At 41.8% G+C, this 25,068-nt stretch overlaps 1 protein-coding gene across 5 annotated transcripts in view; it reads right to left on the bottom strand.

The window, feature by feature from the left end:
- LOC147906159 (phosphoadenosine phosphosulfate (PAPS) reductase family protein) overlaps positions 1 to 25,068 on the bottom strand; it is a 56,334-nt gene that overhangs the window by 13,997 nt on the left and 17,269 nt on the right. For 3 of the 5 annotated variants that reach the window (XM_087376743.1, XM_087376720.1, XM_087376749.1), the window contains one exon: positions 18,907 to 19,058. In XM_087376743.1, coding sequence (XP_087232869.1) covers positions 18,981 to 19,058 — 78 coding nt within the window. In that variant the 3' untranslated portion in view covers positions 18,907 to 18,980. Of the gene's footprint in view, positions 1 to 18,885; positions 19,059 to 25,068 lie in introns of all 5 variants that reach the window. The other 2 variants (XM_087376734.1, XM_087376728.1) reach the window with 2 other exon arrangements.

Here is a 25,068-nt window from a genome sequence, read left to right on the forward strand (position 1 = left end):
TTTGGGAGCACCCTCTTGTAATATAAAAGTACACGGTGATAAGACAAAATCTGTATCAAGTTTTTTAGCACTGTATATAGCTGTGGGTAGGCACATAGTTGTACACATCTAGGGTAGGTGTGGGCTTTTGGCATTTGTGGATTTTTCTTTCACAAGCATGATGGACTGATGTATATTTTTTTGAGATAATAAAGTAGGTTTTGCAGGGACTTCATGGGAAATGATGAAATGCAATGTGGTTGTACCATACTTCCAAAGCAAGGGTGTCCAGTGTGTGGTCAAATGGAATGTTTTTAGGGTCATGTAAAGTCAAATCATGAAGGGTTTTTTTATGTTTTCCTGAGTCAATGTGCACTTGCATGTTACAGGAATTTGATATGTTATGGTGTCCATGTCAAGGGGCTTTTCATGTGTGCACGGGGGTGCATGCAAGCTTTTATGTGCATGCTAATGTGTGTGGGAATTGTGTGACTAAAGGTCCAAAATGTGCATTTAACGTGATTTGGGGGAAATGTCTTGAGAGTGGTAAAATGTCACTGATGAGGTGGCAAATTAGGCTGAGGTGGCTGGACTGATTAGGAAGGCATCTTGCTCATGCAAAGGTGGCTACGTGATGGATGAAGGGATGCTTCTAATCGACGAGCTGGACGTAGATGAAGGTGACAGCTTGCAGGAGAATTCGAGAAGGAGATCGTGGGCACACGGAGGATGATCACGTAAAGAATGAGAGGGTGTGGCCATGGTGAGCAAAAGAGAGCTTGATGACGGTAGAGGCGTCGCCATAGAAGAAGCAGGAGGACCTTGGAAGAGAAGGGAGCTTCATGAGCTCTGAGAACAAGGGTAGCCTTGCATCGGGTGACGTGCGTGGGTTGAGGGCTGGAAAGAGCTGTACGGGCTTTGTACAAGCTGATGCAAGGGATCGTGTACGGGAGGAGCAATTGAATGCCAGCTAATGCTGCTGATATAGCGACGTACAGACGGACATTAAATTCTACGTACGGGCTGGTACGAAATCTCAAGCGTGGGCTTGTACAGGCTGCAGTACGAGTTTGTACGGGCCTTAATTGCTGATTGGTACGGGCTGGTAGTATGGTGCCTTGATTGCAGGCTGTACGGGCACGTACGGGTCATTAAAGATGTCTTCTACGAGCTGTACGGAGGATGGTCGTCATTAAATGCAAGCTGTACGGACTACTGTGCATGGTTGTACCGGGTGTAAGTACCTGCTGTCGTACGTATGATTGTACGGCTGCTTGTACGGTGAACGTACCTGCAGGTTTACATATGATTGTACCCGCTAGTTCTTTTGGACAGATTGTGGGCACGAGGGTCATAGGCTGGCCGTTGCCTCAAGTTGTGTACTCATGGTTGGGCAGTGTTAAATGCTAACTACCTGGGAGTGAGCAAAGCAATAATTACATAAGAATGCACACAGAGGTTATGCTTGGGGGTCTTGCTGGCCATTGAGCAGTGGGCTGTGGGTTCATAGTATTCTGAGGCTGACTGTTTTCTGAGCTTTTTTGGGGGAAGTTCAGTTCTAAGTTCAGTCTGTTTCAGGCTGTGTCTCTTTCAAAGAGTCTGTGTGTTCCTGTGTGTGTGTTCTAGTCAGATTGTGTGGGATATTAACTTGTTATTTTTGTGCTCTGGATATCTGCTCTGGAACTTGGTTCATAAGCTCATCATCTACGAGCCCACATTGCAGCTGATCCCTATGAAGTCTCACCTATCTGACGTGGTGAAGTACATAATTCCTAGTTGTCTTTCCATTTTTTCCTTATCAACGGATTTCACTTTTTTTATTTAAATGTGTGTGCGCACGCGCGTGCTCCTGGAGGCATGGCAAGGTGAAATTAGTTCCAAAAAAATGCTTGTGTGAATCCTGTTTTGATTGGAGACCAATCACTCTGATGCCTGTCATTTACAAACTTCTTGCTAAGATGATTGTGCAAAGGGTTAAAGGATTACTGCATGAAGGGTTACATCCAAGGCAATATGGATTTGTACCTCGCAAGCAAATGGATGCGTCAATTTCACGAGCAAAAACCTATGAGCAGGTTTATCTGAGCGTGTTTTTCAAGAGATTTTAAAATTTGTATTTCTTTAGGAAACATGGTTTTTACACTTTTATTTCACTAGAACTAGATCCCTTTTTCATAAAAATATATAGACTAGTCACTAATTCATTTTTACATAACATAAATTTTCTTATTCATAGACATCCTTTTGTACCCCTGTTATTACCTTAAAATAGTGTTCAAAAATAACTCCTTTTATAAACATCCCTCATAATCACTCTCAAAATATTAATATTATACATATATAATTACTTATTAAACACCTTTATATCATATGGCAATATCTTTCTAGTGTTTTTATAGCATAAATAACAAGATATTTATGGACATGTTTCTAAAGAAGTTTAAATAACTATAAATAAGTATTAACTTGGGCTTATATATCACTCTTATAAAATACATGTAATATTTAATACTATATATGCAAGATTTTTCAAAATATAACCCTATAGATGTGCTCAAATGGGATTTTCCGATCAATTTGAGTGGTTGAATGACTATATTTGGACATTGGATGTGAAAGTTATGTCACTTTTAAAAGTGCTACCCAAGGTACCTTGAAAGACCTACTTCGAAGGGGTTTCGCTGGCGAAACTGCCTTGATGGTTTGCTTCAATGAGTTTTCTTTGGAGAAACCCTTTCATGAAGATATGTTGAGAGAAGTTTTTCAATGTCACCTCCTATTAAGTAAAAATTGTAAGAAGGATCATAAGGAAATTCTCATAGAGAAGTCTACTCTACATGTAAGTTTCTTCAAAAGCCATCCCATTATGTTCTCACCATTCCCAAAGATTCACGTAAATATAATAGGCATTTCTATAATACTTTGCATATTTCGAAGTGAAACTATATTTTCTTCCGATCCATTTTTGCCATATTTTTGCATAGTTGAATGCTTTTTTTTTCCTTCACTCGAACGCTCGGAAAATGCTCATCCCCCAAGTAAATCAATGACAATATTTCTAATGCTCTGATTGCCATTGAATACGCAAAGTATACTTCGCAGCATGTTTTGATCATGCAAGTGGAAAAAGCATTTGATACTATTCACTGGGACTTTATTTCTAATACCATGTCCAAGTTGGGATTTGGACCTAAATTGATCCAAGTGATCTATCTTCTATATCCAGCTTCTACTTCTCAATGCTTAATTAGCAGACACTTGCCTAGACTCTAGGCCTTGGACTTTGTTCATATCAGTGCGGCAGGGTTGCTCTCTCAGTGCTTTATTATATGCCATTGCTACACATCCCTTGTTGTTATATATGGATTATCTCACTGGTTTGGGACAGCTACATGGTCTTCAACTCCCTGGAGCTCAACCTTTCTTAGCACAGGCATACGCTGATGATTCTTTTTTCATGCCACATAATAGCCCTGCTGAACTTAGACTTCTCATGAGGACTCTTTCTGATTATGGATTGGCAGCTGGTCTGAATATTAATTTTGATAAATCCAAACTTTTGCCGTTGAAAGCATGTGATTGGCATTCGCTTATTTGGCATGGTCAGATTTTACAGCCAGATCTGATTGTCAGACATTTGGGCTATCCTATGGGCTGGAATATCACTATAAAACAGCAAATGGTATGGGTGTCTGACAAACTTTATCAGAAATTGGATTATTGGAAATTATCCACATGGCCTCTGCATGTTCGACTCAAGATTGTTCAATCTATTGTCATAGCTCATGTTCAATTCTATCTACCACTTTTACATTGGAATTCCAAAAACATAGATGCTTTCATGTCGCATGCAATGGAGCTCTTTTGGAAGACAAATCTTGCAGGAAGGGCTTGAGGCTGTTAAAGATGCCTTTTGTATGTTCTCCCAAGCTACATGGGGGTCTCAACATACTTAACATTCATTTTCATATCTTGGCCAGAAAGATTACCATGCTTCCTACCTTTTTTCAGCAAAAACAGCTATGGGCTATCATGCTATCTGCTATGTGTATGAACATGACACATGCTTATGGGGATTGGATTACAGATCATTGGGACGTGGTCATTGGCAAATTTCAGGGAAAGATTTATGTTTGTCCTTACTCATCTTCATTACTTCAAGATTGGAAGCGCGTGCTTTCTAAAGTTAAATGGTCTCCTGTTAATTCAGCTCAGCCTAACTCACTTCGTCAAGAAAGCATACACTGGAGTTTAGCATTTGACACCCGTCTTGCTTTACAGGAACCGGTTCGGGCATACAATCTTATGAAGCTTGGGATTCATTACATTGCAGATGCAATGGATGATCAGGGATATATCTTATCATTTCCAGATGCCTGTCATCATTTTCCTCTTGGTATGCATCATTGACTTGTATGGAGGAAAATAAGTGATTTGTTGCAGCCCTTCCTTCCAATTCCTCCATGTGATGGTTCTCATAGACTTCAAGATTGGCATCTGGTGTCTGATACTCTAGGATTACACCCGCTTACTTTGCAGGCTCTTACTTGTATGCAATCTTATAGGCTGATTTTGCCTCCTCCATGGATTGTCCAGCATGGGAATGCTCTTTGGCATCTGCACAAACCTCTTTCCTGATGGAAGTCAAATCTCAAAGTCTTGTGGAGAAATAAGCTACCTAAAAACGACGACTGTTTCTTTGGAGATGTTTGGTGGGCATTTTTTCAATAAGGGTCACTTTGGCTAAGCGCAGGATTGCAGCTGCTCATTGTTTGAGATGTTCCAGTTATAAGACTGTTCTACATCTTCTGTGGTTCTGTCCTCACTCCAGAGCTCTCTTGGATCATATTTCACACTGTCTTCATCTATGTTTTCCTACTCATGGATTTGGGAAATATTTCTGGATCTTCAGGAGGTTGACTCCAGCGCAAGCTCAATACTCTCTCTTTTTTCATTGGGTTAGATTTTGGGCACTCTGGACTGTTTGAAAACAAAGAAATCAGGTTTTCTTGGGGAAACCATTGCTCCAACCTTACAAGTTTTTCAGAGCCTCATTACGACAATCTCTGTATGATGCTTGTCGTGAGAATGACTTGGATGTATCTTCATCAGAGGCGTTTTCCCACTGCTTCTGATTTTTCTGAATAGTCTATTCTGTAGAATATTCTCATTGTAAAAGGCTTTTCTAATATAAATACAGTGGTTTCACCAAAAAAAGTATGTGTGTGTGTGTGTGTGTGTGTGTGTTTGTGGTGTGTGTGTATGTGTTTGTGTTAGTCACATGTGTGGAAGCACAGTGTGTGAGAGAGAGATCCCGTGCTAGCCCTCGTGCTCCCATGCTGCAGCTGCTTGTTTCTCCCTCAGTTTGACACCCTTGAGGTTCTGTTTGACGCCCATTTTGTGTCCGTACGCTCTGTCAAAAAATTCGAGGAAAAAAAATCGTACTGTTAAAAATCCGTACGAATTTGCCCGTACAACCAAGAAAAATCCATACAGTTTTGTCCGTACGGTCATGAAAAATCTGTACAGTTTTGTTGTCACAAAATTCAAAAAAAAATTAAATTAAAAAAATCGTACTGTCAAAAATCTGTACGATTTTGTCCGTACAGCCGGGAAAAATCAGCACGCTTTTGTCCGTACAGTTTTGTACTTGCTGTGCTTTCCTCCTTGTAAAGCGTTGCTGCTTCCAAGCCTTTTCCTTAACTCGAATGGTGGATTATTCCTATGAGAAACCTTTCACAAAGACAAGTCGGTTTCCAACAAGAAACAAAAACAGGTGATGGATTCAGATGATTCCCTTCATGACTCTGCTGAGGCTCAGCTTGTTTGTGAGGTTATGCATGAAGGGTTTGAAGACACCCGCAAAGGTTGGAAAGATCCACTTCCCACCACTGGCATTATGGTGGAAGTGGATGATATATTTGATCCAGTTAAGGAGTATGCAAAGCATGTCATTATAATTTTCTTCCCAGGACGGATGCTTGCTACAGCAGATGTTGGGAATTGGTTGACTCGAACCCTGGGTGGTTCTTATGTCAAAAAAGTTCATTATGTAGCGAGGAGCTTTTTTGAGATCATCATGGCTGATGAGGAGCACCGTCAGATTTTGTTGGAGCACTCTCCTCTCTTCTATGGCCAACAAATGGTCCATGTCCTGCCCTGGTCTCCCACCCAAGATTATCAGGCATTGATTCGGCATCATTGCCCTGTTTGAGTAGAAGTTGTGGATTTTCCTCAATGCTTGTCTTCTCTTCTACCTAAAATTGCAGCTTCCCTCAGTAAGGTGGTATGTCCACCGCGACCCAATGGAAATTCAAATCGCTTCTGCATTTTGTGGGATACGGATCATCCCACTCCAGCTTCATATTCGGTTACTATGAATAATGTTTCCATGGGGAGTGCCTTTTACAAGCTCAAGTGGGGGCTGTTTGCAGGTGCTTGCTTTGAATGCAAGCAATTTGGGCACATGGCTTCACAATGCCCTTCCCGAGCTCCACGGATGCCAATGCAAGCTGAAATGGTTCAGCCTTTGAATAAGAATGCAAATGCCTCTTCTATGGTCGAAAACAAAGGGGTCAAACAGTTTTTCTTTGTTCAAGACAAAGGCAAAGCCCTGGCTGTCTCAAATGGTAATGCTTCTTTTCCTGTGCCTTTGTCCTCTCCACCTTAGGGGAAGAGGGAAAAAAATTTTGACTGATGGATGGCAAACTCCTCGCAAAGTGATCTCCCCCAAGCGACCTTTGCCTTCTCAAACTTGGAGTGGTGCATCCTCTCATGGGAAAACACCTGCTGAAAACTCTAGTATTGGCTTGACCTGGGCTGCTGTGACTGCAAATCGGACCTTGTTTCCTGAAGAAGTTGTTGCACTTTTGTCCTCTCCTTAGGCTAATGCTTCATCCCAAGATAGAGGCCCGGACATTTAGGTGAAAATGCAGACAACCTGTCCCAAATGTGTGATGGTCGCAAATGGAAACTGGTCTGGATGTATATCAAGCAATTGTAGCCTAATATAGTTGCTTTGCAAGAGCATAATCAGCATATGTATGCTGGTCAGATAGGCCATTTTGCTGGTTATGATATCTTCTATGCTAGAGAGCACTCCTTTTCTGGTGTGGCTTTTTTGATAAAGCACGACCTTCAACCTGTTGTGGCTCTCAATGATCGCCATGGTAGATGGATTATTGTTCAATGCCTTGTTCAAGGAGAAATTTTTGAATTTGCATCGGTTTATGCCCCCCAATCTTCTCATGATAGAGCTTTGATATGGATTGCCATGCATACTTATCCATGGCGACAACATGCCTTCATTTGTGGTGACTTTAATAATGCCCCTCAATCGGGTGACAACACCTCAAGCCACACTCATATGTCGGCTTCTGAAACACAGGCATGGTTTGATTTTTTGCTTCAGTTGCGCCTGATTGATCTCTGGAAGGAATTACAGCCCATGCTTCCGGGCTATACCTTTTAGCATACTGCTCAATCTTCTTATCAGGCACGCTTGGACAAATGGTATCAGGTTGATCCACAGCATTGTGATGCCTTTACTTGTCAAATTTGGGTTGATATCGGATCATGCTCCTCTTTGGTTGAGGCTTTCCTTACATGAATTTCCCACTGACAGAATGCCTTGCCGAAGGCTTGTGCTAATTAATAATAGTTATCTGGAGCATGCTAACTTTAAAGCCTTGGTCTCTGATGCTATTCAACCTCTCTCTCGTCAGATACACATTGGTTTGGATTATGCCTCGCAGGCTTTTGTTCCTCGGATGCAAGCAGTTATTTGAGATTATGGCAAATCCTATATGCAAGCCACAAGGGAGACTATAGCACATGCCAAATTTACTTGTCAGAGTTTGACTGAGCTTGCTCATCTTTGCCCTTTGTCTTCAGAGGAAAGCATGCTCTTATGTCAGGCTCAATTCTCTCTTCAATCCAATGATCACAGAAATCTTGCTAAATGGGAAACCCGATCCAGACAACAGGCTTTTTTGGATAAAGGCTGCTCTTCCAAGCAAATTTTTAAGAGTTTACACTACAAAAGACAGGCTGCCAATATTTGTCGGATCCGGATGCTTGATGGTTCTTGGTCAACATCTCGTTCAGAGCTTGCTGATTTATGTGTGCAGCACTTCTCCACTCATTTTGAGCATGTGGATACTCTTTCTCCTCGGGTCATGTATGCACGTCAGCTTCTTATGCAGCATATTCATCCAATTCTGTCTAATGCTCAGGCTTTGAAACTTGAACATCCCTTCACTCAAAGAAAATTGTCTGATGCACTGAGATCCTGTGGCAGATGGAAATCTCCAGGACAGGATGGTCTCATTGTTGAATTCTTTCTTGCATTTTGGGATCTTCTTAAATTCACCTTGCTGCAAATGGTAAATACAGCATGGCAAAATCAACAGATGCCTGTGTCATGGAAAAAGGGTCTTCTCAAGCTGATTCCAAAGAAGCAGCTATGTGATTCACTTGGTGATTGGAGGCCAATCACGCTCATGCCAGTCATTTACAAGATCATTGCCAAAATGGTGGTTGATCGGATTAAAGGTTATTTGCATGATGGGTTGCATCCCTCCCAATATGGCTTTGTTCCACGTCGCCATATCACATATAACATTGCCAATGCTTATATTGGGATTGAATATGCCAAATACACACAGCAGGATGTTCTATTCTTGCAGGTAGATATTGCAAAATCCTTTGACACAGTTCAATGGGATTTCATCTCGTAAACTATGCGAGCTTTGGGGTTTGGACCAAAAATGCAGCAGGTTATTTACTAGCTTTACAGAGATAGCAATGCGGCTTGCATTCTTTCTGGGGATATCTCTGATGAGTGGACTCTTCGTTGTTCGGTCCGTCAGGGATGCCCTCTCAGTGCTTTACTGTATGCCATTGCTACTCATCCTATGCTGCAATATATTGATCATCTTGTGGCTACAGGATGTTAATCTCAACATGGTTGCTCAAGCTTATGCTGATGATTCTTTCTTTACCCCGAAGAATACACCCCATGATCTTGGTGCCTTGATGCAGGTCCTCTTTGTTTATGGTTTGACAGCTGGTCTTCATGTTAATTTTCAGAAGTCTAAGCTGCTCCCTTTGCATTCCAAAGACTGGCATAGTCTATTATGGCCCGGGGATATCATTCCACCCACTCAGTTTGTTCGTCATCTTGGTTACCCTTTGGGGTGGGAAGTCACTCGCTGACAACAAATTGATTGGATTTTTGCTAAGCTTCGGAAAAAGCTTGAGTATTGAAAACTGGCAACCTAGCCTTTGCACGCTCGTCTTCTAATAGTGCAGTCCATCCTTGTGGCATGTATTCAATTTTACTTGCCATTGATCATGTTCACTAAGGCAGATCTTACATCTTTCATGTCTGTCTTTATGGAAAACTTTTGGAGATCTAAACATGGTAGAAAAAGTCTTAGGGTGCTTTCGATGCATCACATTTGTTCTCCCAAGATGCATGGTGGATTGAACATCACGGATATTCATGTGCATATTCTTGCCCACAGGGGAAAAATCTTGCTGCAATTTCTGCAAGGTGATCAGCCTTGGGCTCTTATAATTGGGACTCTGATCACTCATATCAGTATTTCTGTGTTTGGTCATTAGCAACTCAATCAATGGGATTTCTTTTTTCGCTACACTGATGGCACTTTGTCTGGCTGCCCTTTTGTCTCCCGCTTGCTTCTTGACTAGAAGCATGTTCTTTCTCATCTGGAATGGAATGGACGGCAATCTTTGCTTGGGAATTCTTTGAGAGCTGAAAGCATTCACTGGTCGAAAGTCTTTCACCCTCCCTTGGCTTTATAGGAACCTCGACGTTCCTACTTTGTCTCATTTAAAGGCATCACCTCGGTTGCTGATGTTATAGATGATGCTGGTACTGTGCTCCCCTTTTCTCTAGCAGCCACTACATATGGATTGGGCTCTCATTATCATCCTTTGTGGCGACAAATTACTTCTATGCTTTCGCGTTTAGTTCCGATTCCTCCTTTGGAACTCCAGGACCGGCTGGAAGATTGGACTTTGACTTCTCAAGGATCCTCTTCTCGTCCTTTGAGGCTATCTCAGATCGTTGTACCTGCAGTATATAAAATCCTTTTGCCTCAACCTTGGGTTTCAGAGAGAGGTGATTCTGTTTGGCGAATGCATCACCTAGCCAGTGGTGGAGGAAAAGATTACAGCAGCTTTGGGCCTATAAAGTACCCCTTCGACAACAGGTTTTCTTTTGGCGAGTTCTTTTGGGAGTGTTTCCATCTGGACAGCTATTAGCTCATCAACACATTGCTCCTACACTTTGCCACAGATATTCTGCTTCTTCGGAGACTGTGCCTCACTTGTTTTGGCATTGTCCGTGCTCTCGTGATTTTTTTTATCTGCTTCGACAGCACCTACGAGCAAGATTCCCATCTATTCCATTTGGGAAGTTCTTCTGGCTATTTGGGTTTCATCCATCCAGACCGGAGTTTCATCTTTTCTTCGTTTGGGTTCGCTACTGGGTACTATGTGTCACCACAATGTAAATATCCTAAGTCAAAGTACAGTTGACCATTTATTTGATCATAATTAAAGAGTTTTATATGTGTTAATTACGGTCAAAGAGTCATTTTAATGGTCAAAGGATTGACTACGGTCAAAGATACTTGACTCTAGTCAAGTAAACCTGACTACGGTCAGGGAGTGTTGACTTCGGTCAACAAGACTTGGCATGCGCCAAGAGGGGTTAACCCCGGTTAACCAAGATGTGCCAACCTCGGTTGGAGAGACTTGGCTATAATTAAGGCGCCTTGACCCTTGGTCAAAGCTCTTTAATTATAATCAAGAGTGTTGACTCCGGTCAACCAGAGAAAATATATATATTTATTTGTATATATATTTGTTTAGATGTGCACATGTGTTCAGTGGGGACGCCCACCGTGACTAGGATTAGTCCACAGTGTGTTATTTGCATGCAAAGCGCTAACAATTAATGGGTACCATGGTGGTGCGCTTTAATTAATTGTTGCAGGTACTAGGAAGGATTATTTTTCCTAAGCGAAATGGGAGCCTGACAAGCACCTAGGAAGCGGTTCGTGTGACCGAGAGCTTTGAAGACTCCAGAATGGCCCTAAGTGGCTTGTAATAAGAGTTAGTCTAGATTATAGACAAGTGGCATGTTGCCAATTTGAATGGGGTTTGAAGCCCTTGTAAAGAAGGATTTTCTTTTCACGTAGAGAAGAGAGAGACTTACGAGACAGCTTCCTGCTGAACTTTTGTAACAGTTTTTCTGAAAGTAATAAAGACCTTCGGGGGGGTCCAGCCCGACAATTTGTCCTGGGCCCTAGTGTTTGTTCAGAGAGAGGGAGAGAGGGAGAGCTTTGGAGAAGGGAGAGTTGTGGACAGTTTGAATTCTGTCGTTGACGTGAAGCCATAGTTGTTTTATTTCCCACGCTCAGTTTCGGTTTTATTGGTATCAGAGCGAAGGTTCATAACTTTCTCAGGTTGTGACGATTCAACAAGAGAGAGAAGATCCAACGTTGACCCCGAAGAAAGGATGGCGTTGCCCAGAGAGGTGGCAGTTGGAAGGCTTGGGGCTTCAAATTGGACGGGGCAAGAACATTAACTTTGAAGCCTAGGTGATAAATCGATGAACGTATTACAGGGAATGACCTCTGTACATCGAATTTCAAGCAAAGCATGAAGGTGTGGACACGCCTTCGCGATGGGGGATTCCGAGTTTGTGATGAATGTGTACGCCTCTGTTGCGCCAATATTTGGGGTCCCGTGAATATCAGACGGACGGACAACGTGAGTTATTCCGCTGTCTAACAGAGATGCCGACGAAGACTTTCAGCGAATATATTCGTGAAGGCTTAGATCGACGGTTAACAAGGCGCAGGCGCGACGCGCGATGATTCCTGCATAGCCAAGGTTTGAAACCTTTGGCTGAGCTGACGTGGCCAGGGTGCCACCTAGGCAGACACGTGGCATACAGAGCTGACGTGGCAGGCACGCGTGGGTGCTGACGTGGCAGCATGTGCAGGCTGATGACGTGGCAGTACACGTGGCATCCAGCTCAGAACTGACGTGGCACTCTGACACGTGGCAGCCAGGCTGGCAGACCTGTGGTTAGTGTGACCTTATTCAAACTAACTGCAGTTAGCTGACCCTGGTCAGGGATTTGGTCAGAGGACAGCCTAACCAGACTGGACTGGTGCAGTTACCCAGTTTGGTTCAGTTAGTGGCCAAGCTACAGTCATCTAACCAGACCAGAACAGGACTGATCTGGTTAATGTAACCAGTAGTTACCCATCTGGTTACTGTTTTCACAAAAAAAAAAAAAAAAAAGAGACAGTTTTGGCTATCAATTTTCTCTTGCCTGTCAGGCTTTTACTGTCAGAAAAGTACCAGAAAACCAGAGAAAAGCAGAGAAAACAGAGATTTGCAGAAAAAGGAGAATGCATGCCTTTGAACAGTAAAAAGAGGGAAAAACAGATGCCTTTTGAAGCCATCTGCAGCAGCCAGAAAAGGGCAACATAGTTGATGATGCTTTGGCAACTGTGTGGGTACATGCTTTGAACTGACAGCCCGTACTGGCATAGATTGTGAATGCAAAACACCTCTTGTTGAGGTACTTTTTCTGTTGGAAAAGCAAAGGTAGTGTGCATTAATTACTTGCACAGTGTGAGAAAATCTGCAGATCTCAGAATATGGATCAATCACCTATCCAGTGGGATTCTCAAGATAGGGATGTGCATCCAAGACAGAGGAATGTGCCACAAACTCAACAAGAATTTGAACAAATGGTACGCACTCGTATACAAGAGCTGGAAAATCTTAAAAGGGATCCCAGGGCTCAGCATTTGTTTCCAGCAGAGGCTATGCCTAATCCAGTATATGACGTGCCAATGCCAGAGGCACACTCCCGTGTACAGTCTGAGAGAGAGAGATCTCATAGATCTCATAGGAGACGGTCCCATAGTAAAAACAGATCGAGGCGTCATCACCGATCTCCTAGTCCATCACCGTCTACCTCGAGTTCGACTTCTGTGTCTTCTTCTTCCTTATCAGATAAACCATCCAGGAAAAGAAGGAAACACGAGAAGTCTGGGAAGAGAAAGTCTTCCAAAGCGACCAGGGAATTTAAAGAGGGAGGAAAATCTGTCAAGTTTATGACCTACAATGGACAGTATGGTCATACAGACAAAGCATTGCAGTTTATCAGACAGTTTGATGCTGCATTTGGTACAGAGAAATTTTCAGAATCCTCCAAATTAAGAATGGTCAGCTTACACTTAACAGCAACGGCTAGTGCATGGTGGAGTGCACTGACTACAGATGGGTCAGCCCCAAGAAAGTGGAAGGGCTTCAAGAAAGCCTTCTACCAGCAGTTCATGCCTAAACAGTTCAGAGACCATGTTCTTCAAGACTGGGACAGCTTGCACATGGATGCAGGAGATACAGTGGATGGGTACAACCAAAAGTTCTGGGATGCTTATTTGCAGGTTGCACCGTTCAAAAAGATCTCCAAAGGTACCCAGATGAGGAAGTACAGAGCAGGTCTCACTCCAAGAATTCAGGCAGTAGTGAATGCTTTGGGGGCAAAGAATATTCAAGATCTTATGCATTCAGCCTCAGTAGCGAGTCTTGTACCGCTACAAGATCCATCTACAGTGCCATCCTTGCATGCAGGACGTGCTGATAAAAAGAAATCTGATTTTATAAAATCAGAAAAGAAAGAGCCCCCTAAGGCTGAAAAGAAAGGGTTTCAGCCTCAGAAGCCGAGGGGTACTCAGTTCTCAAAGACCTATAAGGGCAAATCTATATTTACCCCTGAACAGATAGCGGAATTCCGTAGAGATGGGAAATGCTTCAGGTGCGGTAAAGAGGGGCATGTGGCTGCCCAGTGCCCAGAAAAGCCTTCATCATCGAAGGGAAAAGAGGCAGAGAAGCCACGAGGACCGCAAAAGCCAATGGCAGGGGGTATTCCTGATATACTGGGTCATGCTTTGAACCCAGAAGAACGAGAATTGCTGCTATCATGGGGCAAAGTTAGAGACCAGCAAGCGCTAATTTTATTTGATCCAGGGGCTACTGATAATTTCATATCAAAGGATCTAGCCCTGAGGCTGGGAATAAAGACGGAAGAGTTAGGCAGGGCTTTGGATGCCGATCAAATGTTTTGTGGGAACCCTGTGCCAGTTACTCCCTTGATAGGGAAACTCCGTCTACATGTTCAAAGTTATGTGGATCAGGAAGACTTCTTCATTTCTCCACTGAAACATTATGATGTAGTTTTGGGGATGCCTTGGTTTCACCGCAAGGCAGTGAAGTTGACTCTTCCTGAAAGAGTGCTGGAATTTGTACATAGGGGGAAAAATCAGCGTGTAATTGCCAGGAATAAAGGGGACACTATCCCCATTGTATCTGATGTTTCATGCGGTAAAGCAATAAAGTCTGCAATTTCTGCGTACATGGTTTTCGTAAAAGAAAAAGAGAATGATATGCATGCTGAAATGAATGATGCAGACAAAGATAGGTTTCAGTTTCTGGTAAACTTTAAAGATTGCTTTTCTGATGTTTTGCCAGGGGAGTTACCCCCAGAGAGACCAGAAGATCATCAGATAGAGTTAATGCCTGGTAGTGAGCCACCAAACAGACCCCCTTATAGAGTCAGTGCGACTCAGAGAGAGGAGATTATGGCTCAAGTACAGGACTTGCTGTCCAAAGGCTTGATTCAGCCCAGCTCGTCTCCTTTTTGTTCCCCTGTACTGTTAGTACAGAAGAAAGATGGTTCATTCCGTATGTGTGTTGATTATCGCGCACTGAACAAAATGACCATCAAGAATAGATTCCCTATTCCGCGTATTGATGATGTCTTGGATCAGTTAAATGGAGCTTCAGTTTTCAGCAGGATAGACTTGAAGAGTGGCTACCACCAAGTGAGGATACAGCCTCAGGATGTGCATAAGACAGCATTCCGCACAACATTCGGGTTGTATGAATACTTAGTGATGCCTTTTGGATTGACAAATGCTCCAGCCACATTTAACAGAATGATGGATCGCATCTTCCGGAAGTACAGGCATTTTACTGGTACTTTCTTTGATGATATCTTAGTTTTCTCTAAGACAGAGGAAGACCACAGAGAACATCTTGCTATAGTGTTTCAAGAGCTGAGAAATCATCAGCTCTATGCAAACAGCAAGAAAAGTGAGTTCTTCTTGGAAGAAATCCACTATCTGGGGCATATAATATCCAAGAATGGGATACAAATGGATCCAGCGAAGATCCGTGCCATTCAAGAATGGCCAGAGCTGAAAACTGTGCATGAAGTTCGAAGCTTTTTAGGCTTGTGTTCTTACTACAAAAGATTTATCAGACATTTTGCTGATATCGCAGCTCCATTACATGACCTCACTAAGAAAAACGCAGCCTTCACCTGGGGATTATCACAGAAGAAAGCATTCAATACACTCAAGGAAAAGTTGACTACAGAGCCTATTCTGGTAGTTCCGGATCTGTATCAGTCTTTTGATGTGGATTGCGATGCTTGTGGAGAATGTGTTGGGGCTGCATTGCATCAGAATGGTCATGTAGTAGCCTATGAAAGCAGACGACTTCGGGATGCGGAAAGATATTTAGGAATCTATGAGAAAGAGTTATTGGCTGTAATTCATGCTATCCATACATGGAAACACTATCTTTTGGGTGCAGATTTTACTGTCAAAACAGATCACCAAAGTCTGAAATACTTTTTGACTCAGACCAAGCTTTCAGAGAAGCATATGAAATGGGCAAACATGCTGTCAATGTATCATTTTCAGATTGTCCATACTCCAGGAATTCGGAACAGAGTGGCAGATGCCTTGTCCCGAAGACCCCAGGTCAATAATGTAACTATTGCATATCATCAGGACCTGGAAGGCATGAGGGAACAATATGCTCATGATTCTGATTTTGGTGAAATTTTACAGCAGATGCAAGAAGGGCAATCCACCAGTCACTATTCCCTGAAAGATGGGTATTTAATGAAAGATGATTGCCTATGCATCACCCAGGAGATGAGGAAAAAGATTTTGAGGGAATGCCATGCACCTCCCTATGCTGGACACAGAGGAATTACAGCAATAACTCTAGCACTAGAGAGGTATTTCTTTTGGCCAGGAATGCGGAAAGATATACATCAGTTCGTTACTGAATGCCTTACGTGTCAGAAAATGAAGTATGATAGACAGAAGGCACCTGGCCTACTTATGCCTCTTCCCGTGCCTCAGGCACCATGGGAAAATATTACAATGGACTTTATTTTTGATTTGCCAAGATCAAAGTCAGGAAATGACGGGATTTGGACTATCATAGACACATTCAGCAAGCAAGCTCATTTCCTTCCGGTTCGCAAAACCATAAAGGCAGATCATATGGCTAAGCTGTTTATGGCACAGATCTTTAAACATCATGGTATGCCTAAGTCCATTGTTAGTGATCGAGACCCCAGAATGACCAGTCTATTCTGGAGAGCTTTATTTGATAACATGGGGACGAATCTGAATTTTTCTTCTTCTTTCCATCCCCAGACAGATGGTCAAAGTGAAGTAGCAAATTCTACCATTTTGGATATGCTGAAATGCTACGTGGGTGACCAAAGTTCAGACTGGGAAAAGTACCTACCGTTAGTAGAGTTTGCTTACAATAATACAGTACATAGCTCTACAGGGAAAGCCCCTTTTGAAGTCATATATGGGAAGGTGATTTTGCCACCTATATTAAGGACTAAAGATGAAATATTTGCAGCTGATCAGTTTGTAAGAGACCTCCAGACAGCTTACAGCCAAGTCCGGACAGCAATTGAAAGGTCTCAAGAGAAACATAAAAGGTCTGCAGATAAACATAGGAGACAGTTGGACCTCAAGGAAGGGGACTGCGTACTTTTAAAGTTTGAAAAAGCTAGGCTCCGCAAGTTTAAAGGCAAACAGAAAGTGTATGCAAAGTTATCTCCCAGATACTATGGCCCTTTCAGGGTTACAGAAAGAATAAATGAGGTTGCATACAGATTAGCATTGCCAGAGCATTGGAGGATTCACAATGCATTCCATGTGAGTCTTCTAAAGAAATTTCAAGGACCAGAGCCTACAGAACCAGTATCAGAGGATCCACCAGAAGTGGATGAGCTGGAGGAAGTCCTTCAGCCAGAGCAAATTGTGTACCATACTGTACGTAAAGGCCCTCAGGGTAAGGAATTTTACAGGTATCTTGTAAAATTCAAGAATTATACGGCATTAGATGCCAAGTGGATGGACGAAGACATGTTATCCGATCATCCACAGCTTTTGGATGTTTACAAGGAAGCTTTTCAGTTGAGGTCAACTGAATAGAAGCCGAGGGGATGTCACCACAATGTAAATATCCTAAGTCAAAGTACAGTTGACCATTTATTTGATCATAATTAAAGAGTTTTATATGTGTTAATTACGGTCAAAGAGTCATTTTAATGGTCAAAGGATTGACTACGGTCAAAGATACTTGACTCTAGTCAAGTAAACCTGACTACGGTCAGGGAGTGTTGACTTCGGTCAACAAGACTTGGCATGCGCCAAGAGGGGTTAACCCCGGTTAACCAAGATGTGCCAACCTCGGTTGGAGAGACTTGGCTATAATTAAGGCGCCTTGACCCTTGGTCAAAGCTCTTTAATTATAATCAAGAGTGTTGACTCCGGTCAACCAGAGAAAATATATATATTTATTTGTATATATATTTGTTTAGATGTGCACATGTGTTCAGTGGGGACGCCCACCGTGACTAGGATTAGTCCACAGTGTGTTATTTGCATGCAAAGCGCTAACAATTAATGGGTACCATGGTGGTGCGCTTTAATTAATTGTTGCAGGTACTAGGAAGGATTATTTTTCCTAAGCGAAATGGGAGCCTGACAAGCACCTAGGAAGCGGTTCGTGTGACCGAGAGCTTTGAAGACTCCAGAATGGCCCTAAGTGGCTTGTAATAAGAGTTAGTCTAGATTATAGACAAGTGGCATGTTGCCAATTTGAATGGGGTTTGAAGCCCTTGTAAAGAAGGATTTTCTTTTCACGTAGAGAAGAGAGAGACTTACGAGACAGCTTCCTGCTGAACTTTTGTAACAGTTTTTCTGAAAGTAATAAAGACCTTCGGGGGGGTCCAGCCCGACAATTTGTCCTGGGCCCTAGTGTTTGTTCAGAGAGAGGGAGAGAGGGAGAGCTTTGGAGAAGGGAGAGCTGTGGACAGTTTGAATTCTGTCGTTAACGTGAAGCCATAGTTGTTTTATTTCCCACGCTCAGTTTCGGTTTTACTATGGAATTTATGGACATATAGGAATTGGAATTTATGGACATATAGGAATTGTAAAGTCTTTGGTGATCCTACTTTCTCTCTGTTTGGCTTTTTTAGGCGTTCTCTGCAGCGATCTTTCTTTGATTGCTTGTAGACCCGCTGCATAGATCATGAGGTCTTTTTGGCATATACTGAAATTTTCAGTTGATGTAATTGTAGCACCTTATTTTGAGGTTGCTACTCATATAATATAATCAATCCAAGATTTCACCCCAAAAAAAGTGTGTGTGTGTGTGTGAGAGAGTGAATAGCATCCATTTGAGAGAAGTCTGGATTAAACCCAACTTGCAAGACGATACTTACAAATGTTAAGCTAACAAGAAATGAGGAATTAAAATTATTGAGATGTGACCACATTGAAATTTTGAAATTCAGATGTAGAAATTTTAAAACACTGGGTATGAAAATCTAAGAAATAAAACAGCCAACTCTCTAATTTAAAATATAGCATTCTGCTACATCAATTTTGAAAAGCCCTCCAGTTGTATGCTTGTGCAAACTAAGAAAAGAACATTAATGCAGGAAAACAGTCAAGGCTGCACCTTTGCAGAGGATAACCTTACAATGAATCCATAGAAGTTGGAGAAACTGGAAGCACCATCTGAGTATGGATGCATTTCGAAAATCCAGGTCAGCACTACTGAACCTCAGAAAATGTTCCTTCTGTGAAAGGCAGACATAGAGCATCTACTGCAGACTTTACTCGCTCCAAATCCTGTACCCAGCAAAAGAGCAGAAATGATATTATGATAGCTATATTGCTGCATGATCAATATTGCCTTGCCTATACAAAGGCTAACACACTTACAATCCTAACAGATTTTTTGAGCCCCTGAGCACATGCAATTGAAGATAAAATATAGATTGAGTGCAGAACAAAAATTCTACAAAAAAAAATAAAGGCCTTCTACAGTAAAGGCCTTAAATTGACAAGAGCTGGAACTCAAATCTTTCGATGAAATAGCTCAATAATGCACAGCAAATCAAAACCCAGGTATATTTCCAAAATAAACACAAACGAATTATGGTCAATGTTGGCTTCACAAGTGCCCTCACGAAGCTTTAAACTGTGAATTTTACCATGCGTATGGTTGGATAATCTGGAGTCCAACTGTATGCGAACAAGAAGTCTGTCCACTTTAATACTAAACATCCATTCAAACAAGCTGAGCTCCTACCAATTCTTTGGAGGGAAAGGGCAGACTTGCCATGGTGATGGCTAGGATCAAAGAGAAGCTCTCTTTAACTCAGGCTAGTGAAGCTATTGGAGTGGCATCCAATCACATTCATCAATCAAGCATTGAACAGAATTATATAGTATATACCTAGATGAATCCAGGAACATTCCCAAACTCACCCTCTAAAAACACAGCATAGTGCAGTTTCAATCTCACGATAGTCACTTATAAGATTGAAAACCATAAACTCCATCACGCATAGCAGGGACTAGCTACTATGACATCCCCACTGACGTCATCAACGCCCAACAATGGGTGTAGACCATAGTATTAAAATATGCTCTCACACATACAAATCCACACACCCACACATACTTGAGCATCCTTGAAGAGAATTACCCCACAATGGAATTGCTTGTGATTTAGTGTTTTCCAAACTCCTCCAAATGAGTCTTTCCAAATGCCCATGATAGTTGAAGCCAATTCACCACAACCACCATTTCTGTTCGTGTCGAATTGTCTTACTCTCAAATAGCACACACACACTCTCTTTTTTTTTGTGAAACCCATGTATTTTTATATTACAAGAGGTAGTCCTCAAAGTGGAGACCAGCAAATACAAGATCAGAAAATTTCATTGTAAGACAAGTAAACAATGTAATCTATCTGACGAACAGACAAGCAATCATAAAAGGATTGCCAAAGCAACATCCGGGGATAGTAGATATGCCTTCGTATGACTAGAATATATCCAATCATACAAATTTAGAAATTTTGTTGTTCTAAAGACAAAGACCAAAAATCTACACGACGTAAAAGAGAATAAAAAAGAGGCAACAAGATTTTTTGAAAAACAAAAGGAAGACATACTTAGCAAGCAAAAGCAACACTAATGTCATCATTAGTGCCAAAGCATAAGCAGCTATACTAGGTTTCTAAAGACCCACAGAGTCTCTTGGGCAAACCCAATGCTTACTAAAATACGTCAAATACATAAAAGAGAAAGAAAACAACAAACAAACAAGAAAGGAAGAAGGTGACTAAGCAAAAATATACAAGCAAATCAAGAAACAAAATTGACCAAAAAACAGGAACAAAATCTCTCTCTCTCTCCCTCATGTAGGAATGAAAGAAATAATCAGAATGAATGAATTATTAAAAACATTAAAAAATAAATTAACCCCTTACACTTATATACCACTTCCTACAACATTCCTAACTTAGAAAGCACATGCATACTCAATCAAACTCTCTTTTGAAACTAAAAGAAAAACGGGCTATTCAGCTCCACGATTTTTGTTTTCGGCTTATAACTAGATACAAAGTCTTCATACTAAGTTTCTGTCGGCACTCCGGATGTTCAATCATTCTAAAAATGCTTAAGGCCGATACACCATAGATAAAAGACTTCATATCTAAGATTGTGCGCACTTTTTCCATTATTTTTCTTGGATTTTATCTCTGATAGATGGCTCCTTAGTTGTACAAAGGCGAAAAAATCTATGGAATTGGGAAGAAATGACATCCGAAAATAGTAGAACATGGAAGAAGTAGGCTCTCTAAAGACTCTGTGGTTCCTACCTTTCCATAAAGTCCAGAGTGCCCAATATCGAACCCATGCGAAAAAAAGATCAAACTCTGCTCTCCATGGGTGAATGCTGAACATCCAAAAAAGCTTGCCAAATCAAGCAGCGGGAAAGTGGGCTTGGAGGCACTGCTGAAGAAATAGCAGGAAGTCACGGGTGACAAGGCAATTCCAAAAAAGATGAGGCAAGGATTCCATGGGAGCCAAACAACTGTGACATAGTGCACAATATGCCTACGTGCCAAGAGTTGGCCAAAAGGAATAACACCGAGCATAACTCCCCATAGAAAAACCTATTGACGAAGAGGAAGTTTGCAAGACCAAAGTTGCTGCAATGCATTACAATTCAAGGACCAAATCTCATTTCCATTATGTGAAATCCAAGGAGGAGGCGTCAAAACCCTGTACAAACCAGCCCCGAAGATATCGGCTAGACGTAAGGGGCGGGTAGCAGAATCTTGGTGTTGTAAGGTCCCATCAGTAAGGCGACACATAAGACTTGGGCACCGGTAAAAGCATCTAAGAAACATAGTGCCAAAGGGGTTGATAATCCATCCCCAAACCATATTGTTTAGCCGCCGAAGGAAAAGGACCATCTTCATAAAGCACATTCAACCAAAGTAATCCCTTTTGATGAAATAAAATACGAGCACATGGGTTCCTGCAAAGCAAGGGGTCGATTAAACACCTTTCACCAATGCAGACTCTCAGCGCGCAAGGAATTCCCATCCAAAGAGTCACGACCATGACATTTGCGATGAGAAAGAATCTCTTTCCAGGCCAAAAACACTTTGGAAACACTTTGCATTTTATCCAAGGCAACACATTCCTCCCTGTCATTTGCTGAACTGAAATTTCACTTACAGATAGCAAGTTCATGAAAGAGACTAGCACATAAAAGACATTATGAATGCATCTCAAGATCTTTCAGCCTAAGAAATTCATGAACCGGTCCCTCCTTGTGTCATGTGACAAGAGGCACGTCACCATTTGGACTTCTCCTAAGAAAATAAAGAGTAATCTTTATTAGAATTGACTTCGGTCAAAGAGTGGTAAAGTTAGTTAACTAGGAATAAGTTTTATTGTTTTACTTTTGCCTTGCATTGGTAAAAAGAGAACTGTGGGGATGCCCACGAGGGACTAGAAATAGTCCAAAAACTAGGAACGCATGCATTTCGCTAACCTTTAATGGGTTAAAGTGTTGGAATTTGTTTGTGCCATGTGTAGAGAGAGTGCAAAAAGGACCCAAGAGTGGGGAGAAAAGTGTAAAAAGCACGTCCCACAAGGCTCAAAAAGTAAAGACAAGGGGGCGCCTCATTAAAAGGAAGGCCCACAAGATTAAAGGTTCCTAAAAGCTCCACACCACCAGATTTAGAAGGAAAAAGACTTGAAGCTCCTAGCTTTTTGCTAGGCCAATTCTATAAAAGAAAGGCCCTAGGCCTCCCAGATTCATTCAGAATTCAGAATTGTACTTAGTTCTATGCTCTTTCAAGAGCCACTTATACAAAGATTATTCTATTGCAATAAAGATCTTCAGGGGGGACCAGCCCTTATTTCTAGGCCCTAGTGTTGTGTCTTGCTCCTTACCCTTCTCTCCCAGCACTATATCTAATTGGCGATTCAGCTTCCACAGCTCCTACACGTATCACGAAAAGTGTACGGATTTTCCAGCGCCAGGTTACAAGGCACCTAAATCCACTAGCCATGAATCCAAATCTTGATGTGATTTCTGAATTCTCAGAAGAAGTTGAGCATTCCATGATATGACAACCAATAACTTCATGCCAGATTTGAAATTATTTTGATCTCTTTATATTTGTCCATGAGACTCATCACTAGCATACCCCCTAGCTCTGCCTTTACGTCACTTTGTACGTACATTAGCTCCTCTTACTCCGCCTCTGCCAAAGCCTTTGACTCTACCTCTTCCTCTACCAGCAAAAGTTACTCAGTCGTATCTACTTTCTTCTTATTGCATTGAGAAGCCCAATGTCAAAGCGTGCCACAATAAAAACCTGGCCCCTTTTCTATTTAGAATCTCTCTTTTGGGATTGAGCTTGCTTTTTACCTTTGATGATCGATGCTCTATCTTCTATATACCTAGATGATCCCAAGAACATTCCTAAACCCATCCTCTAAAAACACAACACAGTGCAGTTTCAATCTCACGATAGTCACTCATAAGATTGAAAACCATAAACTCCATCACGTATAGCAGGGACTAGCAACTATGACATCCCCACTGATGTCATCCATGCCCACTGATGCTCCATGTTCTATGCCTTTTTCAAGACTGGCAGGGGTTTGCATCAGAGCAGCCCCTTTACTCCATCAGTTCTATGTTCCTATAGTGTTCCGTGTGATCTCTCCTCATCAGCCACTTCTCTGTACCCTCCATTTCTTCTTTAAAGTGTGTTTGAAACAAGTGCCAATAGGACTACCTTCCTCAGGGAGTGGAGTGGCTCCCTTTTTTCTTAAAGTCCACCACAAGTTTGAGGTAGCATTTAGGTTGTGGACCCATTCACGGTATTCTGTTGTTCATACTATGCATGATGTACTTTTGCCATGAGCATTTGCTCTTGGGGCCTCTTTCATACTTAATATAATTATTTTCATTGGAAACAAAAAAAATTGTCAAATTCATCCAGCTCCAAAAGGAACTCGTTTGTGAAATCCTCATAAGATTAGTTCCAAGTCAAGGGTTTTAAGGCCATGCCACCATGAAAAGGATGTGCCTCAGAGATACATCTCCACAAGGGTAGCCCGAATATGATCAGGGTGATTTGTTATGGTGAAATGCACCTCCCACCTACTAAGGCAAGAGAGCACATAATTAGGTGCACACTCCTCCTCTCTCTCCCTTTGAGAAGACCTTAGACAAAAGGATGACATCCTATTGAGTACAGGTTGAATTCTTGGCTCTGTTGCAACAAAAGAGCTTATTGCTGGGTGGTTTGCATCTATTGGAATAAGTTTTGTAGCTTGTGGGAATTTGGGCAATCTTCACACTTGGTGGTGCAGAAGGCGAGCAGCATGAAAGAGCTGAGCACCCTTCAGGATTTGGATTCTTAATGATATTTTATAAGCTGTTCAAACCACATATAAAACAAAAAATAAGCTATCCTCATTAAAATAACAAACTTACAAAAGCATGCATGTAGTTACAATCCTAAATAGAGAAAGTCCAAGATAGAGATAATGTGCATGAATCCCTTGGAAAATTAGAAGGAGAACATGCATCAACAGAAAGAAGATATATTGATTGCATGCATAAATTTCAACATGCAAATATAAACCTCTAACCTACCTGAAGTTTCTCGCGAGAGAAAGGATGATGGATGGTTAGAAGAAACGCAGATACTGGATAGTGTAGAGAGCGCTTATGTCCTTGAGATAATTGCACTCAGGTGGCTTCATCAACTGATTGGCCTAATAGACTGGGTAGTCTAGTCTGCCATCTGGAAGTGTCAAGCAAGATTGTGAAAGGAAAGCTCCTTTAACGAGGGAGAGACAAAAGACGAGCGATGCTGTAGCTAGGGCAATAAGGAAAGAGAGCAGGGAGACTAGTTGTCTTGGAAAAGCTTAAAACGCTGGGCTTTTAGCCTAAATATAGGTGAGATAGAAATTACAGAGAAATAGTAGGACAAAAGCAGATGTATGGGCTGCGGACGAACTAAAATAGAGGGGCAGAGGACACTGGTATGGGCATATGCATGCAGCCACAAAGGCAAACATGCACTAATGTTGCAATTCCATGTGTGGTAATTTTCACTTAAGATAGTGCACACAAAAGTATGCCCAGAAGTCTGCTCAAACTAAAGGAAAGGCAAGAAGTCTGATTACGAGTGGATGTATGTGTGCATGAACACCCCTACATGCAACATTGCATACAATCATGCACACAGTACTTGTATAAGCACACTTGCATGTAGCCACAAGCACCCTTTCAAATCAGATAGCTG

Source organism: Dipteris shenzhenensis, chromosome 1 (assembly GCF_047967505.1).
Source record: "Dipteris shenzhenensis isolate YYH24624 ecotype China chromosome 1, Dip_SZ_1.0, whole genome shotgun sequence".
Taxonomy (NCBI): domain Eukaryota; kingdom Viridiplantae; phylum Streptophyta; class Polypodiopsida; order Gleicheniales; family Dipteridaceae; genus Dipteris; species Dipteris shenzhenensis.